The sequence below is a fragment of the Bos indicus x Bos taurus genome, chromosome 5 (assembly GCF_003369695.1).
Source record: "Bos indicus x Bos taurus breed Angus x Brahman F1 hybrid chromosome 5, Bos_hybrid_MaternalHap_v2.0, whole genome shotgun sequence".
NCBI classification, from domain to species: Eukaryota; Metazoa; Chordata; class Mammalia; order Artiodactyla; family Bovidae; genus Bos; species Bos indicus x Bos taurus.
In genome coordinates, this window is record NC_040080.1 from 89,420,405 (window position 1) to 89,447,115 (window position 26,711).

Genomic DNA, 26,711 nt, shown 5'->3' on the forward strand with positions numbered 1-26,711 from the left:
GATACATGTGGTATGAGCCCTTTGTACTTTAACCCCTTCCCAAATATGGACAGATACATATATTTAGAAAAGGAACTAGAGGATGCACACCAAACAACTGAGGGGGGTTACCTCTGGGAACAGAGTGAGCAGAGGGGAATGAGTATTACATGTTGCTCTGAACATTTATGTAGTATTTGAATCTTTTGCAATAGGAATTATTTGGGTTACAAAGATAAATTGTAAAATTTTGAATGAATGAATGTGATATCCAGCCATCCAAGACGATGTGTGGGAAGTGTTGAAGGAGTTGGGCTAACAGAGCTAAAGGAGCCAAACTGAGAAGCAAAGCGTCCTTGTGTTGTTGTCGTTTCGGCCGTACTGCATTACTTACGGGATTTTAGTTCCCCTACCAGGGATCGAACCTGGGGCCCTGGCAGTAACAGTGCTGAGTCCTAACCAATGGACCACCAGGGAATTCCTGAAAAACATTTCCTGTAATTAGAAAGGTCATGGGTAACTTTGTGCTTAGTCACTCAGTCGTGTCTGACTCTTTGTGACCCCATGGACTGTGGCCCATCAGCTCCGCTGTCCATGGGGATTCTCCAGGAAAGAAAACTGGAGGGGGTTGCCATTTCCTTCTTCAGGGGAACTTCCCAACCCTGGGAACGAACCTAGGTTTTCCAAATTGCAGGCAGATTCTTTACTGTCTGAGCCACCAGGGAAGCTCGGGTAATTTTGCAGATCCTATAAGTGGGATTTTTTTTTTTTGGAAAGTGGTATTTTTAAACAAGTGAGAAAGGGTATAAAGGCAGAGGGTCAGATATTTGGGGGAAATGAACAAACCAGTTTGGCTAAAGTAAGGGATTTAGCCAGGAGAGTAGACAGAGGTAACTGGAGAGACAAGTAAGAGTTGGTATGGAGAGACTTGAATGGTAGTGAGAACCCACTCAAAGTTTCTGGGCAAAAGGGCCGCACTGAATGCCGTGCTGGTGCAGTACTGGAGGTGGAAGGCTACTGTCTTGTCCAGCTCGGAGGCTTTGTTTGGTCATCTGAATGGGAACGGGTGAGAGGGCAACAGCAGAAAAGGGCAAAACTAAGGCAACAGTATCACCCACAGAGGGCAGCACAAGCCCTCTTGGACCCAGGAGAGACCAGGGAGGGAGTTTTCTCCTTAGGTCAAGTTAGGAGCCTGTGTGTGCATGCTCACTCAGTTGTGTCTTGAGTCATGTCTCTGTGACCCCATGGACTGCAGCCCACCAGGCTCCTCTGTCCATAGAATTTTCCAGGCAATACTGGAGTGGCTTTTCATTTTCTATTCCAAGGATCTTCCTGACCCAGGAATCAAACCTGTATGTCCTACGTCTCCTGCACTGGCAGGTGGATTCTTTACCAGTGAGCCATGTGGACAGGCAGAGAAAGGTGACATGGCCTTGGGAAAGGTAGTGGAGACTGGCCCAACCTGACTCAAGGCACAAGTTCATCAGAGGGCCACCCCTGGAGCGGCTTCCACCTTCAAAGGTGTCTGTGTCAGCAAGTAGGAGAAACTACCACATACGCCTGGCTTCCAAGCTTCACGGGGCACCCACCATGCCCAGCTTGGTCAAAGACAATGATGTTGATTCCTTCGTCAAAGCTGAGTGCCTATTATGTGTCAGATAGCAAGCAAGGCACTGCTTTTTAAATGGTTTTAATATGTTTAACAGATTGCTAACAAATAAACACTTAAGTATCTGGGTTCAAAATTGAATGCCATATTTTCAGGACCATGCATACCCAGGCTGACTAGATGTTTTCTTTTTGCATCTGGTTATATGTGCATAACCAGGAATGATATGTTACCCCCGCCACTATCCCCTTTGGCTGTTCTAGCCACGGATGTATCGTGCCATCGATACAAGATCTGGCATAGGCAAAAACAGATTCTCCATCTCCTCTCTTCTACCTAAAGGCAGGATTCCTATATTCAGAACTCAGAAAAAAGCTAGCATTCAAATCCCTGTAGTTCAAACCCCCAAGCTAAGCCCTCCAACCCTTAGAAGGCCTTGTACTCAATTCTGTTCTGGGACAGTTCTCGACAACATGTGGGAGGGAGTGCTGGGTGGACCAGTTCATTCTCAAACCTCCTGCCTGGCCTAGCCTAACTGTTCAGATCTCCTCAGAGACAGCTCTCAATGCACCTGCTTTGAAGGAAGGGTCAGGCAGGAAGCGGGTATGGGCCGCGCTGTCAGCTCTGGGCACAGATAGCAGAGTTCTGGCTTGTGTGTTGCCCTCTCTACCACATTCAGCTCGGAAGTCAGATCTGCTGCTAAACTAGAGCCCAGATACTCTCTTCCGTGGCTCATGGCCACAGTGACACAAACAAGGAGACACTTACCTTCAAGCCTTGATGGTGAATAGTTCTGGCCCAAGTCCCTCACTTCCAGGCCTCCACCATGGCCTTTCGGCAGCACTGCGCCCTTTATCAGTCAAGGCTCTGATTTCCTCACACCTAACCCTTTCTTCGGAGAAGGTGATGGCACCCCACTCCAGTACCCTTGCCTGGAAAATCCCATGGATGGAGGAGCCTGGTGGGCTGCAGTCCATGGGGTTGCTAAGAGTCAGACATGACTGAGGGACTTCACTTTCACTCTTCACTTTCATGCATTGGAGAAGGAAATGGCAACCCACTCCAGTGTTCTTGCCTGGAGAATCCCAGGGACGGGGGAGTCTAGTGGGCTGCTGTCTATGGGGTCACACAGAGTCGGACACGACTGAAGTGACTTAGTAGTAGAAACCCTTTCTTCCCTTGCTCAGGAACTCAGGGTCATCCTTACCCTTCCCAGTAATCAAGGCCAGGAAACCTAATTTGAATGAAAAGCTTGCAGAGGAAAAAAGGCACTTGGATTCCATGACTCCCCAGTGGCCAGCTTGACTCTGTAAACCTCCAGTTCCCAGTTTAAAAAAAAAGTGGGGGGGGTGGGGGAATTGGACTTTGACCCTTCTATCTCCATGCCCTTCTGAGCTGGAAAAGAGAGTGTTCTTAATATTATGACTGCCTGCACAAAGACACCACTCCCTGCTCCAAGCAGCGGCAAGGGGGTATCCCTTCTACACTCTCACTACCCCATGTGGTACCTTGTGGTTATCCCAAAGGATTCCAGAGCAGCCTAGGAATAGACTTCCTGGTCTCTCCCTCAGTACCATGGTTTAACTCCACTCAGCACAGGTCTGTAGACACGAAGGTACGAATAAATACCTGTCCGCTGTCTGCTCTGACCAATCTAAGTACCTGAAACTGGAGACAGTGCAGTGACTTCCCAGAGCTTTCAGACCTTAGGCCTCTAGTCCAAGAAAGTCACACCCACTCACACTTATCCTGCATGTCACTGACTCCATCCCACCTGGCCCGATCCAAGGCTTTCCACTAGCTTTCTCTAGGCTCACTTCAGAAGCTCCCTTGCCCAGATTAACCTGGGCCAAGCCATGAATACGGAGCTATTCGTGTTCTGGGAAGATAAGGTTGCTTTTGTCTTAAGAGCTGGATGCTAAACATTCACCTTCCAGGTTAAGTCTCCCTTTCATCTCCCCATGTCCTCCTCCATCCCCCCAAAAGCTAGAAGTTTCAAGCAACTGCCACAAGAGAGCTCCCCCTCTTTCCTGGCATCCTGGACTGACTACTGAGGGACAGAGGCACTAGACCATCCTCTCCCCAAGTTGTCAGAGGTCCAAAGACCCCCAATGGCCTGCCATCCAGCTAAAGTCCTCTCCATTACCATTATCTTATGTAGGGCTGTAGCTCTAGAAGTTATCTATTTGTTAGTATAGAAATAATGCACTTGGGCAAGTGCTCCTAACTTATCAGCAACCTTGGTCACTAAGCAGGACTTCTGAGGAGCCCAGGAGGAGGAAAGCATCACCTGGTTTTGAGGGTTATGTGGGTAGTGTTCAAAGCTTATGGGGTTGATAAGCAATGTGTGATTGAAGTAGTTTAAGGGTTCAAAGGGCAGATGCACTGGTCCTTAACCATGATGGATTATTTTAATAGCAAGAGAGGGGCTGAAAAGGAAGATTGCCAGGGGAGGCAGCAGGGAGGTAGCTGAACACAAAGGATAATTTCACACTGGTATTTAGGGCTCTCAAACTTATTACATGCCTATATCCTGTGCCTTTTCCATAACATCGAGTTGGGAAGACCTCTGTCATTAAAGCTTAGTTAAGTGGTGAGAGCGGGGAAGGCCTGCCTGGCTCACTCAGACCTCACCAAGAAAGGGGAGCAGTATCCCTTTCTTTGCCTGAGTAACAGCAGGAGAGGAAAAGAGTAGTGGTGGGAATTGGATGGAAGGACAAGGCTTGTCTTTTTCCTCAAAACATTATCTCTGGATGAGGTCTGGCCTCCTGACAATGGGGAACCGGACACCTAAATCAGAGGTGATGCAGGGCCATGAGCTATAAGGAGGGTCAAGTTCATTACACTACTCAGACCTTTACCCTTCACCTTACTCAATGCCAAAGTCCAGAACTAGATGGGTAAGCAGATTCCAACCTATGGATGAGGGGACCCTGGTCCAACTAGAAGCACCTGAGGCACAGGGCTGGGGACATCTGAGAGTGGGGGCTGTGTGAGGCATTAGGGCCCTCTACTGGAGTCCCTAAGTCTACTAGAAGATGATGAACATGGCTAAGTTCAGGGTTAAACCCTTTACAACTTGAGGGGCAAAGTCACAAAGCCCTCAAACTCTGGGCCCTGATTCATTTCAGCTCCCTTTTGGGGTATGATGGGAAACAGTTAGCAGTGTGGAGATGAACCTCCATCACTTCACTCTCCCCAGTCCAGAGTACCCTTTACCCCTCTGCTGAAACAAAGAGCAGTCTGGAGAGGGGGACCAGAAGCAGAACTACCCTCACCAATAAACTCTGTGCCACGGCTGCTGCACATCAAGGATGAAGGTCTGCTCCAAAGCTGCATAAAACAAGTTTAATTTCCAACCAGGGTCACAGTCATCGCGTATCCCACATTTTGAGCAAGGAGAGAGAAGGTGAGTTATTAAACATATACAGTCTACATTCCAGAGGAGAAAAAAAGAAGAGAAAAACCAGTTCAGAACTGCAGTTACCACTATAACACCACAAACAAACTTTTAGGGGGGAACAGGGGAAATTCCCAGGGAAAAGAAAGGCTGGAACAAAGGAAAGCAAAAAATTAAACCTACCAGAGGAAAGTAGGGGAGGGAGTGGGTAGAAGTGGAATGAAACACCCAATTCCGAAAGCGCTTTTGGGTGAATGGGAATGCAGAAAGACCGCCCCTGCCGAGGGCCCAGCAGCCTGGCATACTAACAAGATCATTTACTGCCCCCTGCTGGACAGATCCTTGAGCAGCACCCAGGCAACCTCCAAGACTGTTTCCCAACACCCTCAGCCCCACCAGTCCCTGAAGGCCCTCAAACCAAGGTCCGGGGTAGGTCTAAAATGAGAAAAACCCATTTGGGACTGACATCTAACTTGGCAGGGTTAGAGAGGGAGTGAGGCAGGAGAGGAGGCAAAGTCCTCACCAACCACAACGATACAGAGTGAGCAATCCTAAGGAAATTTTCCCAAGGAAAAGGGAGACAAACAGGCAACAGCAGTGAAGCAGGTGAGAAGGCAAAGGAAAGAGTTCCGGGAGGCAGAGGCAACAGGAGCAGGAACAAAAAAACATCTGACAAAACAGAGACAAAGGCAAAGTAAAATACGAGGGAAGCATCTGTGGGGTCAGGGGAGTGAATACATGTTAAAATGAACCAGAAGCTCCAGCAACCCCTCCCCCCACCCTGCCACCAACCACACATACACACGCACACACACAAAGGCCTAGAGCGCAAGAGACCTGCATACACCCACTGCATCTTGGATAATTAACACATCACTAAGGAGCTGGCACTGAGACACCCCTGGAACCTCTCTTTCACAGTTCAATCTGAGGTGGGGTAGGGGGTACTGATCCGCCTGTTGTAGACAAAGGTGGCAGGAAGCCTGGCCCCATGGGGTGGAGCTTGGGACAGCCCCTCTGGGAAGGGGTCCCTCAGCCATGCTATGGAGGCCCTGGGCCCTGACATTAGCAAAAAGGTTATGGGCGGCCGTCTTGGAGCTCAGGGCGCAGCCAGCACACACAGGAGCCCGCAGAAAAGCCACGGCTTCACAGAAACCGCGGAAGTCAGGAACCCAGGCCAGGATCTCAGGGACAAGTGCCTCCTGTAGACAGAGACACAGTAGCAGCAGCTTCTGAACAACTACATGATAATGGAGGGAGGACTCAGAAGACGCTGCAACCCATCAGCACCAACAATCACTTCGGAGCCCAGTTTCCTCCATTCCAATGCCCAGATCCATTTATGGGAAGTGGGTGGAGAGGGCAGGGAAAGGCTGTTGGGATGGAGTGGGGAGTGACGGCAGGATGGTCTCAGGGTCTGGAAACAGAAATTTCCATCGTTCAGCATGCCCTGGACTAGATAAAAATGGAGAAGAGGTGGCTTGCTGCTGAGGTCTGCTGTGTCACCCCACTCCCCTGCTCCTCAGCAAACCAGCCAGCCGGCTCTGGTAAGGCCAGCAGAACTACCAGGGTGAGGAAACTTCTGACAAAGGACAGGGGAACCACCCAGGCCCAAGATCAGAAGACAGAGGGGGACGAGGCAGGAATAGGGAAACTGATCTGTGTTTCACCTTCTCCTAATAACAAAAGAGGATGAAGATGGAAAACCTGAGCCCCTCTCCCCAGTGCCCTGGGTCCCAAATACAACCCATGGTCTTGCTATCCCTACCTCCCCGCTCCAGCTCGGAGAAACAGATCTAAGGACGAGGGGGAGGATCAGCTGAACACTCTGAGCTGATAAAGAGTGAGTGGGTTCCTCTCTCCTTTCACAAAAAGGCAGGGCAGAATGGCATCTCCTTGGGAACAGTCATCTAGAGACAAATGCCACCCCCCTGACCTGAGTGGGGTGGAGAGAGGGATAGAGGAAGATGGTGGCAGAGAAGCCGTCATCTGCCCTGTCATCCAGGAAAACCTACCTGCAGTGGAGAGACACTAGCCCAGGACTGGGGCAGCCTCCCCTCCATCTCCTTCCCTTTATCTCGCCAGCATGGGAGGAGCAGCTGATAGACGAGAGTGGGCAGTGTCCTGCTCCAAGCCCTGAGCTGCACCCACCTCCTCCACCTGCTCCTTGGCCCCCATATATATCTCTCTATACAGGTATATACACGCGCACACATGCACGCACACACAGAGAGGCCCGTGCAATTTCCATGTAGAATAGGGGGAGAGCAGCAAAGGAAAGGAAGATGGGGAAGGGAAGAGGGGCCTGTAGGGAGAGGGAAAGGACTCAGATGCCAAGAGCACAGCAACTAGAGCCAAACGAAGCAAACCGGAGGGAACACCCCATCCCACCTCCCAAGCCCGAGCTTGAGGGGGGGGCCCACCCCATGAAACCATAACAACCTTGTTTTTTGTTTTAAATCCGGTAAATTGGAATGATTCATCATCAGGACAGCAACTGGGGACTGGTCATGGATGGGGGAGGGGAGGGCAGGGGAAGCAAGGCTGTTGCTGGGCATGCGGACATGATACCCAGGGCTCTGGCCGCACTGGCAACAGGAAGGAAAAGGGTAGGGCTGGGTCAGGGAGACAGTAGGGGTGGATGGGGTGGTCGGATAGGGCTGTCTGGCTCTCACTTCTTGTTTTTGAGCTGATTGGCCAGCCAGTCCAGGCCTTCGTACAGCCCGTCCCCGCTGGTGGCACAGGTGGCCTGAATGTACCAGTTGCGGTGGCGCAGGGAATGCAGGCCCAACTTGTCTGTGATCTCAGCAGCATTCATGGCATTAGGCAAATCCTGAAGCACAAGGGAGACACAAAAAGGAGCCTCAGGATCTTGCAGAAGCTTCTAGAGCACCCACCTAGCAAAGGCAGATATACCAGCACCCTCTCCTCCTTCTTCAGTGGAGGAACCCAGAGCAAGATCCTAAAGAACCACTTTGGATTTAATCATCCTAGAACTCCAGAGCCAAGGCACTAAAGGTCATTCCACTGAGGAGCTGGAAACCAAGTATGGGGTTGCAAGGGAAGTGGAGAAGTGATTCAGATGGGCAGACAATCAGGTCCATCTGACAGTAAGAGAGAGGGCTGTTCCACTAAAGCAGATAACAGGTGAGATAACAAAGGGGCTGGAGGTAAAGGATCTACCACACCAGTCCCTCTGGACAGAAACACTGCTAAGTAAAGCTGGGATGGGGGAAGGGGACAAGAAGAGCATAAAGAAGCCACCTAATCATATTTCCTACTTTCCAAATTGACAGCCTAGTCATAGGGTTTACCACACAATGGGCTCCAAGATCCCATGACTTCCACGGCCAGGCTGCCCTCTCTCAAACGCAGAGGCAGGGAGATGTCACACCTGTTTGTTTGCAAAGACAAGGAGCACAGCATCCCGGAGCTCATCCTCCGCCAGCATCCTCATCAGCTCCTCCCGGGCCTCATTTACTCGCTCTCGATCATTGCTGTCGACCACAAATATCAACCCTGGGGAGGCAGAGCATGGGCTGCACAGAGACGACAGATCAACTCCCCTCCCCCACCACAAAGAGAAAACACCCTCCTTATACCCTTCGAGTATCTGCTCCCTCTTCTCCTGTCTCCCACCCCTAGGAGCTGCAGCAGGGCAAGAGCTGGTGCCTGATAACCAAGAACAACAGCCACCCTCTGCTCACACCCAACCAACCCGTGCCAGTCCATGGGCAATTCACACGCCCTACCTTGGGTGTTCTGGAAGTAGTGTCTCCAGAGAGGCCGAATCTTGTCCTGGCCACCTACATCCCAAACTGTGAAGCTGATGTTCTTGTACTCCACTGTCTCCACATTGAACCCTTTGGGGAAAAAACAGACAGTGGTCACTTGGCCAGAAATACCAGGCCTGCAAACAATGCCCCATTGGGTTATTTCTGTTTCCCCCAGGCCTAGCAAAGAAAAGAAAGTAAGGCCTCCTCAGACCTGGTGTTCCCTGACTTAGCAGCATTAAGGCCAAAAAGAAAACCTCAGAGAAGCAGCAGAAGAGGACGAAGAGGGCCAGTTGGGAGGTTCCCAACTGCCTGGGTGAGACAACCTTCCCCACTCATTCTCAGTCTTTGACTCTCCTGCAAAAGAAATGACTCAGCCCCACTCCTGTCCCTGGGCCACCGAGTCGGCCTCAGCTGAGAAGTGGGGCCTGTGAGGCAGAATGGGGAACAAGAAGTGGGTGACAGTCCTGGAGCCCCGAAAGCAGAACCAGCTGATGATGGTGATCTAGAGCTGCTTCCACAAGGCAAATGCTCTCCCTCCCAGAGGCAGGTCTTAACTGGGATCAGGGCCACCAAGGATCTAAACTGAAGCAATTCCAGGCCTCTGGCAGGAACATCAAAGCTCTTCACCTGCTTTTCAAACAACAGAGAACAAACCAGCTCAGTGCTTGAGGGCCACTGTTGGGTGCCAGGGTGAGGAAGTTCCTGCATCAGAGAGGGCTAGGGTAGGTGTGCAAATGGCAGGCCCAGCACCTGCGGGGAAGCTAAATAACCACTCTTCCCTGAACCCCACAGACTGTAAGGACTTGCCGGTGGCCAGGTGGGGGATCCAGGAATAGGCCCCCTACCTGGCTCAGGGGTGGGCATGAGAGCCTCCATCTGAGTATTACCCTTACCAATGGTGGGGATGGTGGTGACGATCTCGCCCAGTTTCAGCTTGTACAGGATGGTGGTCTTTCCTGCGGCATCCAGGCCCACCATCAGGATGCGCATCTCCTTCTTCCCAATCAGGCTCTTGAGAAGGTTTCCAAAGATGTTACCCATGATCACAGCACTCGCTTTCTGAGGACAGTAGGGTGCAGTGGGGGCAGTGGCAGTCTGGTTCGGGCCTGGACCCTGGTATGGAGGGCTTGATCCTAGGCAAAGAAATGCAGACTCACTACCATCTGCTTGTCAGGACTTCAAGATAATGGGACTGGCCACAGTCATGGCTGGAGTTCTTTTATGACAAACCGAGAGCCTGAGCGTACCATGAAGATCAAGGCCCACTTAGATCCTGAGCCTTTGGGAGCAGAGACAAAGCAGTGAACACTCAGGTCCCCTGCTTCTGCCAGTAATCCACCCAGGTGACGCTGGATGGGTTATTTCACCTGTTCTTTTCCGCACCTGTAAACGGAGGAGGTTGAACTAGATGATTTCTAAAGTCCCTTCAGTCCTGCCATTCTATACTGTATCCCAATGCATAGGGAGATCGTTAATGCCTCTCTTTCCCCCAACCTTGCCCTGAGACTTCTGGAAAAGGTAGGAGAGGAGGGAATGGAATAAGGAGTGGCTCTTTGTGATTCCTGACAAGGTTCAAGCTTGTCAGGTTCCCAAGGTTTATGCTCTCAGCCCTAATCAAGAGATTCTGCTTCTTCCCTTCCTGTGTTTCTACACTTTCCTTCTACACACCAAAATTAAGCAGGAAGAAGAAAGCAGCACTCCTAAGAAAAGCTGATCCTTTCCACTCTGTGAACTGCCAGCTGCTAAAGCTGTACTCTGCGCATACAACAGTGAGCTGAGAGCTGGGAGGTGGGGTGTGGAGAGGCTCCCCCTCATTCCTCACCCAGCTAGGTCCTGGGCTCCCGTGGTGCCTCCCGGGACAGCTGCTCCACAGGGTCACCTGCAATGAGGCCGTCAGCTCATTCTCTGCTTCTGTTCTCACCCTCTTCAACCTATTCTCCAGAGCAGCCAGACTGATTGTAAAAGCAAAACCAGGTCAGGCTGTGCCTCTGTTCAAAACCCTCTCTGGGCTTCATAGCTCCCTTTCTGTAAAACCCAAAGCCATCATGGCCTACAAAGTCCGGCACAGTCTGCATTCCCGCTTCTCTCATCAGGCCTCCTACTCTCCCCTGTGCGTACTCCAGTTCCCCAACACTCTCCAGTCTCAAAGCTTTTGTCCCTGCTCTTCACTCTGCCTGGAAGGCTGATCTCCGAGACAGCCTTCGTGGAGCTCTCCCTCGCTTCCTTCAGGTGTCTGTTCGACTGTCCCTTTATCAAAGAGGCCTTCCACAGCCACCTGTGACACACACACACGCTTCTCTAACCCATCATTCCGCTTCTTCCTCGTAGCATTTACCACCGTCTGACACGTTCTGTACTTGTTTCCTTCTGTACTGTTTTCTCCTCCTACTGTCATGTCAGTTCCTTGTCTATTTTGTTCCCTGCTGTGTTCCTGGTGCCTTGACTAGTGCCTGGCACACTTCATAGCTGGATAACTGAATTAACTCACAAGGTCTCTACTGACCTCACTAGCAGCTCACTCAGGTTAGACGCTTCTGCCTGATACATCATTGGCGGAAATGAGGGAGCAGCTAGCACACTACCAAAGTACAAAATGCCTATCTGCCCACTTTGCCCACTGCCCCAGACTGACAGAATCATAGAGTCATTGACTTCTTCCCTTCTCTCCCATCTGGATGGCTCAGGACAGCCACAGAAATGACTCCTTGAAACAACAATGAAGCAGGGGTTCAGAATCACCCATGCCAGCCAGCTCTCTGTGCCTGCAGGAGCCGATGCGTCAGCAGCAGCTTATTCAGTGATCACCATATGCCAGCTGCTGGCGTTCTCCACAGTCTGGGAACCAGAGGTACACATATGCATACCACAAACCCAGCAGGCAAAGGAACAGGTCAAGACAGAGTGCACCCAAACCCAAGAATGTGAAAGATGGACAGGGAGGAATCCTATTTTCAAGCTAAAGCACGGGGGTTTGGTGGGAGTTTAGTTGTTTTTTTCAAAAACTATTTTAGGTTTGTTTATTTGTTTCCTACTCTCCTCAGTTTGCAGTGAATTCCAGACTGGTAAAAAGGAGCCAGATCAACGGCCCCTGGAGACCAAAGTACTAGTTTGTCCAAAAAACAAACAATCAGTGCTTATGGAGTGTTTCATCTTCAAAGGCCTCTGCAGACATTCACTAATAAGCCAGGCGTGGTGCTCTGGGTAGGTTCCACAGAGGAGCCCAGCCCCTGACCCAGAGGGCTCACACCCCAGGGGGAGGGCCTGGCTCAACTTTAGGGTGCAACTTCAGCCAAGTCGCCCACTAGCCATCCACCCGGCCCCTCCTGCCTCAACCACCCAGGCAGACAGATTCCTGAGGATTCCTGAGGCAGGAGGGGAAACCTACCCAGCTAGTAAGATCAGATCCTACCAACTCTGGTAATCCGTGGTAGTCAGACTTCTGGTTCTGATGCCTTCACTTCCAGAAACTTATACCTTCCCCAAGTCCTCCTAGTTTTTACCTTGTTTCCCGCTCACGTGTCTTTTCCTTTAGTTCCAGATGACACTTTGCTTTAAAGCTTAGGTAATAGGCTTTGGCCCAGATTCTGAACTGAATTTATACCACACATTTATCTTGCCATCCTTCATGACTAGAAGTATTGCTGATTAAATGATTACCAACTGTGAGTAGAGCAGTGGCTGAAAGCGAGCCCTTGCCCCAGAACATGCACACACTGTCCTTTGGTATGCTTCTTTGCTAAGCTATCACACTGAAGTCTTGGTTCAAAAGCGGATCCCAGTGTTACACTGATTTCTATTTCCTGGCAAGCTACAAAAAGACCCCTGAATTATCTGAACCATTCAAGTGCCACTATGTTGTGGAGTTCTTCCTTCTAAATCTGTGCTTTTACTGTCTCCCCAGTTTAACCATGTGCTCACCATGTGCAAGGACTATGCCTCTTATTTATTTTGGATCTTTCCTTGCTCCCAGTGCCAAGCCCCGCTGTAGGAGTTCAAGCAAGCACACTGGCTGATTTAAGCCTCATCTAAGGCTTGTATCATTTCTTCTGTCCTAGCAGTACTTGGTATCTTGGTGTCTCCATGTGGTGCACAGATGGCTGCTCAGCTTTCCTGTCAATTCCTGGCCATTTTCCACACATACTGACCTTAAGACTGATTTGGGAAAGCCATGAAAGGACGAGAAGACTAAAAGTGGTAAAATTTTCTCTTGGCATTTAAAACTCAATGGGGCTGGCAGATAACTAATGAAATATTCAAGAGTTACCATGCGTCCCCCATGGCACCCCAGGGCCTTGAAATTAAATCAACATTACAACTCTTCTTTAATATAATCAGGAGCTTGACTCAGATGAACAGTCCAAAGCAAGTGCTGGCTTTCTTGTCTTGGCTTTCCTTGCTCCTGTCTGTTTCCAGATGGCATGCTGCCCCGACCACCAGGATGGTGGCAACTTTCAGCTCTGTGCCATGAACATACACCTACGGCTATATAGTCAGCTCTCACTTTCACAGCACTGCATTGCTAGAAGCAGCTCTGGGAAGCAGAATGGCAAACCAACCAACCTCGGATTGTCTATGTACTGTACAGCCTATAGTCATTCTCTTTTGCCACAGATGGCATTCCTGTGTCAATAAGGCAAAATACCAGGGTTCCATGGGCTGGGAGAAACAGGAAGCAGTTAACACTGAAGGTGAGTGGCTCAAGATGAAAAATGGAATACAGCAATATCTCTATTAACAAAAAGGATGTCTCAACATTCTATTGTACAGTTACAAACTTTGTTATCAGTGGTAAAAGCAGCAACAGGAACTCTAAAAATGTGTTTTAGTATAATCCGTGTTGGACAGTCGGAGAAGGCAATGGCACCCCACTCCAGTACTCTTGCCTAGAAAATCCCATGGATGGAGGAGCCTGGTGGGCTGCAGTCCATGGGGTCGCTATGAGTCGGACACGACTGATCGACTTCACTTTCACTTTTCACTTTCAGACAATGGAGAAGGCAATGGCAACCCACTCCGGTGTTCTTGCCTGGAGAATCCCAGGGACCACAGAGCCTGGTGGGCTGCCCTCTGTGGGGTCCCACAGAGTCGGACACGGCTGAAGCGACTTAGCAGCAGCAGCAGCAGTGCTGGACAGTGCAGTTGGATCGGGCACACCGACTGACCTCACCTGAGGATGCCCTCACTGACGATCACTCACAGCCCCCAACCCCTCCCTCCCACCCCCACCACCCCAGGAGAGGCAGGCTGTTGCTGTCACTGACTGTTTAGTCACTTTGACTTGAGGCCTGTCTGCCTCACACTCCAGGTGATTCTGAGAGTCACAGCTCAGTCTGCCATGCACACTCCCTGTTCTTTTCACAGGCATGTGTCCTGAGACACCCCTAGGGGACTCCTGATTCAGCACCTCCTTTTCAGGCTACATGGGCTAAAGGAAAAGAAGACCAGAGTCTCCCAAACCCTCTGCTGCCAGGCAGAGTGCACAAAAAAAAGCTATATTCCCAGATGATTTTCAAATTGAGACATCACTAATAAAGATGCTATTTTTAGCACAGCCCATGGAATAGACCAAAAAATTTAGGGAAACCAAAGCAAGGTCTGCCTGTATTTGGTTTCCTTAATGCAGCTGGCTTGTGACCTATGTAAACTTTCCAAATTTTTGTCTCAAGAGCACTGTAATCAGCACACAAGAACTCGTAGATCAGTATCCCAATGGCTTCTATTAAACTCAAAGATTTCCCAAAGCCAAGAAACAGCTTCTGATGTCAGTTTCCATTCATTCATTAAACGTTTATTAAGTATAATGAACTAGGGATACAGAGGAAGACAGTTTCTGCCTTCATGAAACTCAGTCAATGGGAGAGAAAGACTAGGAAACAGAGGATTACAGTGTGAGGCTAAGAGTGGGATAAGCACACAGTATTATGGGGACAGAAAGCTAGAGCAGTTAATCAAGGCTGGAGGATGAAGGCCAATTCCAAGACATGACTCTATGGTCACACCTGAGCTGACTCTTAAAGGAAGAATATGAATCAGTCAGACACTAAAGAATAGGGAAGGTGGAAGAGGGAGGAGTGTAGGCACAGGCATAAAGATGAGTTAGAACAGTGATTAGCCAAAGCCAGGTGCAACCAGGAGGCCATGTATGTGGATGCAGCATCGTGAGTAAAAAGAAGGGATGAGGCTGGAGAGGGAAGCAGGAGCCAGATCATGAAGGGCCCTAAAGGTAACACTGAGTAACATGATCAGATATGTGCTTTAGAAAGATCGTTCTGACAGCAGTTTAGGGAATAAGTTAGGGAATAAGGGGGAAAGACAGAGGGAAAGAGACCACTTGGGAGGTCCAGTAATACAGATAAGAAATCCAAAGTTCTTAGAAGGGTGGGATGGGGAGGGAGATGAGAGGGAGGTTCAAGACAGAGAGGACATATGTATACCTATGGATGATTCATGTTGATGTTTGACAGAAAAAAAAAAAAAAAAAAAAACTGTGTACAGCAATTATCCTTCAATGAAAAAATAAATTTAAAATTTTCAATAAATAAAATTTAAAAAGAAAAAAAAAGAAATCAAAAGTTCTGAAACAGAGGTGGCAATAGAGAGGACAGGACAGATCTGAAACACCAAAACAGTAGACCTCACAGGATTGATAGCTGATTATAGTAGGGAGAGGAGAGTCAAAGACGACTCCCAGGTTTCTGGCCTGTGTGAGTCAGCGGCACTTCTTTAGACTGGAAACACTACAGAAACAGATCTGGCAGCAAAGATGCTTGTTTTTAGATTAATTGTGAAGTGCTAAGGTCTGAAGATCGGGAGAAAAGTCTGGTCAGGGTATTTGGAACCATGTGCATAGACAATAACTGAAGCCCCAAGAGGAACCAGGAAGATTCAGGGTGGCAGCAGTTACTGGCTGCCTGCCCCAACAGCCATCTTCCCTTCTTTCTTCTAACAGAACCCCTAATTTGTTCAGACATTGGCAGGCAGTGGTTATGAGCTACCCCTCCCCAGACCTAGGGTATGAAAGCTGATCAGTAAAAACTCTGGGCATTTCATTTCTCTCACCATGATTTGAGTCACAAATGCTCAAGCACTAATTCTGGGCAATAAGATGTAAGAAAAGTCTACTGGGAATATCTGGGAAAGATTTCCTCAATCTTAAAAAAGAACATATATCAGTGTTCTCTTCTCTAGCTTTTGGATGTTAATGTAGAAGGGCGAGATGCTGGAGTAATCTTGAGTATATGAAGGGACAGACACAAGAACACTAGGATATCAGAGCAGAAAAACCTGGATCCTACCAGTGTTTAGTTGGTAGATCAAAAAAAATTGTAAGAAGGAATGTTCTTCCCCTGAACTACTTCTGCATGTGGCAGACTGTGAGTGTGTGCTCAGCTGCTGCAGCTGTGCCTGACTCTTTGCAACCCCATTGACCATAGCCCACCAGGCTCCTCTGTCCATGAGACTCTCCAGGCAAGAATCCTGGAACCGGTTGCCACGCCCGCCTTCAGGGTATCCTCCTGACCCAGGAATTGAACCTGAGTCTCCTGGACTGCAGGGGTATTCTTTACCCACTGTGTCACCTGGGAAGCCTTGTGGTAAAATATACATAAAATTTACCATTTTAATCATTTTGAAGTTTAAATGTACAGTTCAGTGGCATTAAGTACAGTTACACTGTTGTGCAACCATCACCACCGTGCATCTCCAGAACTTTTGCATCTTCCCAAACTGAAACTCTACTTGTTAACCAGTAATGCCCCTCCCCTACCCCCTGGAAACAACCACTATACTGTTTCTGAATCTGACTATTTTAGGTACCACGTTAATGTGGAATCAAACAATACCTGTCCTTTTGTGTCTGGCTTATTTCACCCAGATTTCCTGCTAGGTGTTTAATAAATCCTCGAATTATTTGAGCCACAGGGTGTTTTCTTTCTTCTTTCTTTTTTTATTTTGGCTGCGCTGAGTCTTCGTCGCATGTGAGCTATCTCTAGCTCCGATGCTCAGGCTCTAGAGGGTGGGCTCACTTGCAGCATATGGGCTTAGTTGCCTTGAGGCATGTGGGATCGTCCCGGGACTAGGGATAGAACCCAAGTTCTTTGCTTTGGAAGGCGGATTCTTAGCCAGTGGATCACCAGGGAAGTCCTTCACAGGTGTGTTTTCTATCTTTTGCAACTGATACATCCTAATCTATGTATCTAGAGAGAGTGTGTATGCTCAGACAGGAGAAAAGCCCAAAGATAAAAACCTGGGGCACATCAACATTTAAAGCAAAAAAAGGCCAGGAAAGAGAGTAGGAAGCAACCAAAAGGGTAAAAAGGAAATCAAGAGACTAAGGCATCAGAGACACCAATGAGGAAAGAAAAAAAAGAGGGTCAAAGGCTACGAAAAAGTCAAATTAAGATAAGGCCTGAAAGATACCTACTGAACTTAGCTACTAGGCAATCAATGAATGGCCTTGTTATAAATTAGAACATATGACTAAAATTAGTCTCCACTTAACTAACAGCATTTAGGTTTGAGTCAGAATCATTAAACATCAGTTTCCCTTCTAGTCCAAGAGGAAGACTCCAGTTCAGGATAACCTGAAGGAAGCCACAAAGTCAAGCGAAGGATTCTAAACTGCCCTGATAGACCCACACACCAGAGAAGGGTATGGCTTTTCCCAAAGACAAACCTCAGCAAGTGAGTCAGAACAGAACCTCAAGTCTGTTTCAGAATACATGACCTAGCTAGATAAGACAGTGACCAAATAAAAACTAGACTCATTTCTTTCCCTGGAACATTCCGTGGCACTGCCCTCTAATCAAAGCTTTCAGTGTGCCCTATTCTTAGAATTTGACCACCTTACAACTGTACCATATCCTGATATTTGATGTCTGCTCCAATGCCCACATCTCTAGCCTTGGATATCCAGTACACTGTACCTTCCTAATTACAAAATCACTGAAATCCCATGAGTAATCAGCCTAAAGTCCTAGTAAACCTTTGCCCCAATCTGGTCCCACTATGCATGTCAAAATGGAGCTGCCAGTGAACAGATGAAAACAGGAGGCCATGATTTGGACAAGGCCACCTGTAACAGAGCAGCCTAAGAATACAGAAGACAGGGAATGTCCTACCTTGGGGGATAAGAGCCTTTTGTGATCCCTCAGCACCTCAAACACACTTCTACTCTAGGACTTACCACAGAATGTTTTATTTACCTTGGTGTGTTTTGCTTTCCAGAGCTGGAACTTCCCAAATAATGTGCCTTTAATGTAATACAGGTCAGCTGAAGATGCTGATCCCATCAATACTGGATAGCTAGGGCTTAGAGTGGCTAGAGCCCATGGGCCGGTCATCTCAGGTTGCAAGCAACTATGCCTGTTTCACTGTTACCATTTTCTCAGGACACCAAGGTGGGAAAACAACACTAGACTCTCAGTCCCTTGACAGCTGGGACTGTGCCTTATTCATGTTTCATGCTCCCAGCATCCAGCTCCATGACTGATCTGTAGCTAGTGACTGATATACTTGTTGCTGAACTCAGTTCTACTGATGGTGGCAAACGCTCGTGAGGTTGAGGAAGACAGTATTCTATATGTGATCTCCAATCTTTTTCCTGTAACTGACAAACTGGCAAAGTGGCTTCCATGTTCTCAGGTTCCTTGGATGGGATTCAGAGCCTGCCTAGGGGAAAGGGAAAACTATCTGAGAGGTTCTGATTATGGTCCACCACTCTCCACCACTACCACAGCAGCACTGCTTTTATCCATTTTACATATTAGACTTCAAATAAGATTTTATATAAGGTATGGTTAGATTCCTTTTTTTCAAAAAGGGGAGGATGAAGAATTAAACCACTCCAACAGAAAGCTAATGTTCTTCTGCATCCTAAATCATGTTGAAATTTAAACATTCATGCTTGACACGCTTGTGTTTAAGCTCATAAAGGGCAGGTTATGGGAATTCCATGGCAGTCCAGTGGTTTAGACACCACAATTTCAATGCCAAGGGCCTGGGTTCAATCCCTGGTTGTCAAGGAACTAATATCTGCCATGCCCAGTCATTTCAACTTTCTTCAGGAATATGGTGATAACCGTGGATCCCTAATATCTTGAGCCATTTCTTTTTCTGGTCCATCTGATGCAGCAGGTCCTCTGCAGAAATCCATGACAAATCTCTAACACCTTGGTAGAATCCCTACGTCAGTCAGTTCTTTCCCAGACTATAAGACAAAGCCTTCAAACATTTGTAGAACTCTTTCTAAATGCTCCCCATGTCCTTTCATTATCCAAAACCTTTATTAGCACTCCACCTATACTTGAAACAGATGTTGGAAAAGGCATAGTAGACAGATTTACAGACATTGCAACTCTGGACTGTAATACAGTACATTCTGAAACAGAGGCAGACATTTAAAGGAGATATGACTAAGTGAAAAGAGTGGCCCAGGAAATGGAGGATGCTAAAATACCAAGATCTAAAATAATGGGACCCAGGAATCTAAACACCTGACATAGGCCAATTAGGGTGCTCTTTCACGGAAGAGTCAACCATTACCTCAGAGTCACTCTGACTTTTGTATTATGAACACTATTTCTGAGCCCCCACATCCTCACTCTACATCCCAGTTGATGGTTCAGGGCCCCTGCCTTGCTCCAGCTTCACCTCCCACTCAGCCAACAGGAGCTGCCTCTGTGAGGCTGATGCTGAAAAAAGATTTCATTGCTCATAAGCCTACGACCAGCACAGAAGTCATGGTAACAATCACCCCTCTACATAGGCGCTTCAGGCAGCAAGTTGTTCTTTTGTAAACCTCCTCTTTTTTAAGGCAGCCCTGAGGGCTCATGTTATTATTACTGTTATGATGGTGATTATTAATAGCAGCTAACATTTACTTGAGGCTTACTATGTGTGCTTTGTATAACCCTAAGCACTTTGTGTATGTTATCTCATTTAATTCCCATGCCAACACTATGAACAGACACTATCATTATCATACTCCTTACAGATGAGGAAAATGAAGCTAAGAGAGACAAATAATTTCACCAAAATCATACAACTAGTAATTAGCAGAGGCATGATTTGAACCCAACTGTGTCCAATTCCAAGGTCCACATTCTTAATTATCATACCATGTAACAAAAATGGTGAAGAAAACTGTTGCACACCTGAAACGAACACAATATGTCAATCAACTATACTGCAATATAAAAAATGTGAAGGACTTCCCTGGTGATCCAGTGGTTAAGACTCTGCACTTCCACTGCACGGGGCACAGGTTCGATCCCAAGTCAGGGAAGTTCCACAGTAGCCACACAAAAAAAATGGTGAGGAGAGTGAAATACAGTGACATGTTTTGAGTCTTAGGCCTCTTGAAATCCATTTCTAAAGGTATATGGGAGAGTAGATTCCACAATTTCCCTCAGTCATTGAATCAGTTTTAACAAACCTGGTTTTAGAGAACTTCCTTCTAACCAATAAATCCCGCCCACTGTTCTCTGAGTCCATTTCCTCTATTATGACTCCAGTGGAAGAAAGGAGCAGAGACGAACACACTTTATGACTCTTTGTGCACGTAAGACTTCACTTCCACTCTTTCTAGCCTGCTGTCTGTCCTCCTTTACACTTGCATTCAGTTTAGTAATAGCAGCTACCATTCATTGCCACCAATTCTATGCCAGGTACCAGATACATACACGGGCTTCCTTCTCCGTAATTATCAGGAACTCAATCTGCAGACAACTCTGCAGGACCTAGGTCTAAAGGAGATCTAGGATTTCTGCTAAATAATGACTCTGTGTTCTAATACTTTTCTTTTGGGACTCTTAACTTTCATTATCCACAACTGTTTTGTGCCTCTTAGGAAACGTGGAGACCAAGACCTTAATTACAAAGGGTAAAGACCTTTACACCTTTACACCCTCACTCAGCTATCTTCAGGAACTCTCTATGACAGCCAAGCCATCTCTTTCTCTTTCCTTAAACTATGGTCAGAAATCCGGAATTCAGGATTTTCCGGGTTTGATCCCTAGTCAGGGAACTAGATCCCACAACTAAGAGTTACCAGGTCCATCCTGCATTTTGCACTAAAGTGCCACAACTGAGACCCAGTGCAGCCAAATAAATAGATAAATATTTAAAAAAAGAAAAGAAAACCTAAGTTCTATTCATTCACATTCAGTATTCATGAGAGCTTACTGTGTGCCCAGGCAGTGTGGGGGACACAAGACGAGATCTAATTCCTGCACTCAAAGTTTCGTCTCTTTGGAAAAGCAAGACATACGCATAAAAATTTTGACTACAAAAGAAAAAAAAAATTTTTTTTTACTACCCAAGGCAATAACTCTATGCGGGGAGGCAGGAGGAATGTTAATATGTGATACAAGAGGACCCCTCCAAGCTGAAGCCAAGGTCAAAGATTCATTCTGTGAAAAGGTGGATCAGTTTCTTTCTTAGAACGGGCTTTTATAGACATGGTATTCAAACCCAAGTCTAATGCACAATGACCAATTCACTGACCCATTCCTGTCATAGCAAATGGAGACACTTAACCCAACAACAAGCTCAAGACAAAATGGTAGCAAATACTGTCACCACCTGAATAGGGATGGGGAAGGAAGTATGCAGACCCTAGCTGCACTGGCCTAAGCAATCAGACTCCTGCAGCAGATCTCCTACCAAATAAAACTTTCATGCCCTAGACCAGGAGTGACCCAATCCAACAGCGACGGAGACACGTTTTAAGTTACACTTCTTCCTCCCCCGATGACCTCACTATTTCTTCTCACTCCTGACCACATACCACACTCCTCTCGGCCTAGCCAGAGGGAGACCAGCGGTAATACAACCCAGAAAGAAGGGAACTTTCCCCAAAGAGAAGTTACAACTTAGCTAATCAAGTGGCCCGGTTTTAACAGGGAATTCCATCCTACCCCTCACCCCCACCTTCTTCCCTCAAACACTAGTGTAAGCAACGGCTCCATTTTCGGTTCCGGGAATCCTGATACTTCCTAAAGAAAGAAAGCGGATTGGAAGACCGAAACTCAGAGCTGGCGACCAGAAGCTCCCTCCTCCAGTGAGACCGCCCCCGCTACGCCTGGGGGAGAAAGGCACCACCTCTCTTCTCCAAGCAAGACCAGATCCCCCTCCCCCTTCTGCTGCCTCCTCTCTTCTGGCTCCCCACCTGCTGCCCTCTTCTCAACATGCGGTTCCCAGGACCCGAAAGCTCAACCTCCACCAGAATAGTGTCCCTGGGGTGTCCCACCAGCCTGTGTTCCAGGTTAATCCTTAACCCCCCTACCGACCCCTGCCCCACGATAGGGGGAGGGGTGTCACCATAGCAAGGCTTCTCTCTGGTCTATTACCAAGGTGAAGGCGGAAAGCGGGTAGGAAAAAGCGCTATTCCCTAGCCCTTTAATAGGAAAAGAATACAAAACAGTCATTGCCGCCCTCACGTCACCTCACCCAGGACTGCTTTCCTCCCCCTCAACCCCGACCCTTCAAAAGCCCACCTCCTGCAGGCGAGGGGCTCCTCACCGCAGCCCAGGTCGCCCCCTTGTGCGAGGCGGAGGACAAAACCGTGTGCGCCCCCCACCCCCACACCAGCTCAGCGTCCTTCAAATGCGGGGGCAGGCGTGTGGCTGGCCCGGCGCCCCTTCTCCGAGCTCTCGGGAGGGAAGGACCACACAGCTCCATGCCAGGCAGTGCCGGGCGGGCGAGCGAGCGGAGAGCGGGGCGAGAGGGCTCTATCCTCGCAGCCCCCACCCCGAGCCTCTCCTCTACCCGGACCCGCCTTCCCTCCTCCAAGCCCCTCACCTGTTCCTGCTCCCAGCTCCGCCGCTGCGGCCGCCGCCTCCGCCCCCACAGGCTCCGCTCGGCTCTCGCTCCACTCTCTCCGGCTCCCTCAGCCGATTTCAGCGCGGCTGCTCCCCTGGCCTCGCTCCCGGCTCCCTCCTTCCTGCCCTCCACCTAGCACCGGAAGCAGCGACGGCGACAGGAGCTGTGCGGCGCACCCCCACCCCCAGACCGGGATACTTCCCACCTCCCCGATCGCGCGAGAGCTGCGCACCGGCGAGCGGCAGATCTCGCGAGATTCATCACCATGGCAGCGGCTGCAGCAGAAGCATCCGGTATTGGAGACGAAGTCCGGGCGGGGTCCGATGTGGGGGCTGGAATCTGTGGGCGGTGGTGGCGGAAGCTAGGGAATGGGGGTGAGACAGTGGGAACAGGTGAGAAGCCCCAGGGCTATGCCTGTTATTTAAGGATTGAGGCGGCGTAGTGGGCGCAGTGGAGACTGGGGCTCCTTGGGCAAAGTCAGGAAGCCAGAAAATGAGTGAATATCTCTTGCTTTGGACCTTACTCCTTCAGCTCTCATTTTCATTTCTTAACCAGGGATAGGTGCAGGCCTCCGAGAGCCCTCACTGCACCAGTGTTGCTACTCACTGCTAAGACTAGGTTGCTGGGGGGGTCTGAATCAAGAGATCTTTTTTCATAAGGAAGAGGGAGAGTGATGAATTTAAGAGACTGAAGGAAGCAACTGGTCACTGGGCCAGTTAGGAAGTTGGAACTTGAAAGACAAACAGTTGAGGCCTAGTATTCAGAGGTGTGGTTTGAGGAAGTATACCTAGATGAATATGAATTTTAGTATTACAAGGAAAGTGAGGGATTTTGCACCTGTGTTTCTCTATTCCTGCCCACTCCCACTTTCATCACTCATTTTTGCACCTGGTCTAGACATGGAGAGTTACCTTGGAACAGTCACAGCTGTCATACAAGAAGGGCACTAGTAATGCTAAGCACAGAAGGTTCTTGAAATGCCCTTTCTCCTCATTTACAGCAGTACAGATTTTCCTTGTCTTAAAATGGGGTTCAGTTCAGTTCAGTCGCTCAGTCGTGTCCGACTCTTTGCGACCCCATGAATCGCAGCACGCCAGGCCTCCCTGTCCATCATCAACTCTCGGAGTTCACTCACACTCAAGTCCATCAAGTCAGTGATGCCATCCAGCCATCTCATCCTCTGCCGTCCCCTTCTCCTCCTGCCCCCAATCCCTCCCAGCATCAGAGTCTTTTCCAATAAGTCAACTCTTTGCATGAGGTGGCCAGAGTACTGGAGTTTCAGCTTTAGCATCATTCCTTCCAAAGAAATCCCAGGGCTGATCTCCTTCAGAATGGACTGGTTGGATCTCCTTGCAGTCCAAGGGACTCTCAGGAGTCTTCTGCAACACCACAGTTCAAAAGCATCAATTCTTCGGCGCTCAGCCTTCTTCACAGTCCAACTCTCACATCCATACATGACCACAGGAAAAACCATAGCCTTGACTAGGTGGACCTTTGTTGGCAAAGTAATGTCTCTGCTTTTGAATATGCTATCTGGGTTGGTCATAACTGTCCTTCCAAGGAGTAAGCGTCTTTTAATTTCATGGCTGCAGTCACCATCTGCAGTGATTTTGGAGCCCAAAAAAATAAAGTCTGACACTGTTTCCACTGTTTCCCCATCTATTTCCCATGAAGTGATGGGACCGGATGCCATGATCTTCGTTTTCTGAATGTTGAGCTTTAAGCCAACTTTTTCACTCTCCTCTTTCACTTTCATCAAGAGGCTCTTTAGTTCCTCTTCACTTTCTGCCATAAGGGTGGTGTCATCTGCATGTCTGAGGTTATTGATATTTCTCCCGGCAATCTTGATTCCAGCTTGTGCTTCTTCCAGCCCAGCGTTTCTCATGATGTACTCTGCATAGAAGTTAAATAAGCAGGGTAAGAATATATAGCCTTGATGTACTCCTTTTCCTATTTGCAACCAGTCTGTTGTTCCATGTCCAGTTCTAACTGTTGCTTCCTGACCTGCATACAGATTTCTCAAGAGGCAGGTCAGGTGGTCTGGTATTCCCATCTCTTTCAGAATTTTCCACAGTTTATTGTGATCCACACAGTCAAAGGCTTTGGCATAGTCAATAAAGCAGAAATAGATGTTTTTCTGGAACTCTCTTGCTTTTTCCATGATCCAGTGGATATTGGCAATTTGATCTCTGGTTCCTCTGCCTTTTCTAAAACCAGCTTGAACATCAGGAAGTTCACGGTTCATGTATTGCTGAAGCCTGGCTTGGAGAACAGAATGAGCCCACTCCAGGAGTCTGTAAAAACATTGGAGGAGTCTTCTGCCATTTAAAATACAGAGCTTAGGATCGCCAAAGGCCTTTGATGGCAACAGCCCAGGACGGATAGGATACAATTCTTTTTGTTATAAACATACTCCTTATTAGTCCTCTCATCCTTCATCATCTTTTAAAAAAAATCTTATTGGAGTATAGTTGGTTTACAATGTTGTGTTAGTTTCAAGTGTTCAGCAAAGTGATTAAGTTATACATATGTATATTATTCATATATATATATATATATTCATTCTTTTTCAGATTCTTTTCTCATATAGGTTATCACAGAATATTTGAGTTCCCTGGGCCGTACAGTAGGTCCTTGTTGGTGATCTATTTTATATATAGTAGTGTGTGTATTTTAATCTCAAGCTCTTGATTTATCCCTACCGCCACACCTCGCCCCCCAGCGTTTCTCATATGGTAACCACAAGTCTGTTCTTGATCATCCTTCACCAACTTTTTAAAAAATAATACTTTACTTTTATTGGCGTATAGTTGATTTTAAGGGCATCCCTGGTGGCTCAGATGGTAAAGAATCTGCCTGCAATGCTGGAGACACAGATTCCATCCCTAGGTTGGGAAGCTCCTCTGGAGAAGGGAATGGCAACCCACTCCAGTATTCTTGCTAGGAGAATCCCATGGGCAGAGGAGCCTGACAGGCTACATTCTATAGGGTTGCAAAGAGTTGGACATGACTGAAGCGACTTAGCACACATAGTTGATTTACTAAACTAATGTGTTAGTTTCAGGTATACAGTGAAGTGATTCAGTTATACCACATATATTTGTTCATTTTTAGATTCTTTTATCATATAGGTTATCATTCATCCTTCACGATTTTAAGTTAAGCTCCTGCTGACTTCACATTCTAGGGTTGTGTTATTCTCCAGGTTAAAACAAGAGCGAAAACAGACTGGGATAAGAGGAAGGGATTGGTGAATGTATATACCAGGGATTGATGAGGACAAGGAGTAGACAGAGTTATCTACCAGTCTAGTTCCTCTTGGAAGGAGACAAGAAATAAGGCCCAAAAAATCAAATTTAAAAAATCGACAATTTTGGCTCAAGCTTTAGGGAAGAGCCATGTGTTTCCTTATACATATGGTCCAAACTTACAATGGTTCCACTTAATGCTTTTTTTTTACTTTATGATGGTGCAAAAGTGATATGCCTTGAATAGACTCTGTGATTTGAATTTGATCTTTCCCCAGGCCATGTGGTATGATTTTCTTCTGTGATGCCCAGCAGTAGCAGTGAGTTGCAGCTCCCGGTCAGCTATACCATCACAAGGGTAAACAACTGACACACTTACAACCACTCTGTTTCCCACTTTCAGGATAGTATTCAATAGATTACATAAGATATTCAACACAATTATAAAATAGGCTTTTTGTCAGATTATTTTGCCCAACTGTAGGCTAGTGTAAATATTCTGAACATCTTTAAGGCAGGCTAGGTTAAGCTATGATGCACTTTCGACTTTAGATATTTTCAACTTACAATGGGTTTATTGGGATGTAACCCCATTGAAGAAAGTAGGGAAAACCACTAGACCATTCAGGTGTGACCTAAATCAAATCCCTTATGATTATACAGTGGAAGTGAGACATAGATTTAAGGGACTAGATCTGATGGATGGAGTGCCTGATGAACTATGGAATGGGGTTCGTGACGTTGTACAGGAGACAGGGATCAAGACCATCCCCATGGAAAATAAATGCAAAAAAGCAAAATGGTTGTCTGGGGAGGCCTTACAAATAGCTGTGAAAAGAAGAGAAGGGAAAAGCAAAGGAGAAAAGGAAAGATATAAG

General features: G+C 47.7%; 1 protein-coding gene across 1 annotated transcript; it reads right to left on the reverse strand.

Moving 5' to 3' along the window:
* Positions 1-4,917: 4,917 nt before the first annotated feature.
* ARF3 (ADP ribosylation factor 3) lies at positions 4,918-22,868 on the reverse strand. The gene is made up of 5 exons (XM_027542728.1): positions 22,565-22,868; positions 9,658-9,897; positions 8,741-8,851; positions 8,383-8,507; positions 4,918-7,821 (listed from the first exon to the last, which is right to left on the reverse strand). The coding sequence occupies exons 2-5, from the start codon at positions 9,803-9,805 to the stop codon at positions 7,660-7,662; spliced, it is 546 nt and encodes a 181-aa protein (XP_027398529.1). The 5' UTR covers positions 9,806-9,897; positions 22,565-22,868; the 3' UTR covers positions 4,918-7,659.
* Between the last annotated feature and the right edge of the window lie 3,843 nt (positions 22,869-26,711).

What these genes read in the sequence shown, in the direction of transcription:
- ARF3 (XM_027542728.1), bottom strand. Translation starts at nt 9,805, where the DNA reads ATGGGTAACATCTTTGGAAACCTTCTCAAGAGCCTGATTGGGAAGAAG. An exon ending in CTACTTCCAGAACACCCAAG is followed by an intron (nt 8,508 to 8,740) that starts GTAGGGCGTGTG and finishes CTGCCTCCCCAG; the next exon opens with GGTTGATATTTGTGGTCGAC. An exon ending in TTGTCTTTGCAAACAAACAG is followed by an intron (nt 7,822 to 8,382) that starts GTGTGACATCTC and finishes CTTGTGCTTCAG; the next exon opens with GATTTGCCTAATGCCATGAA.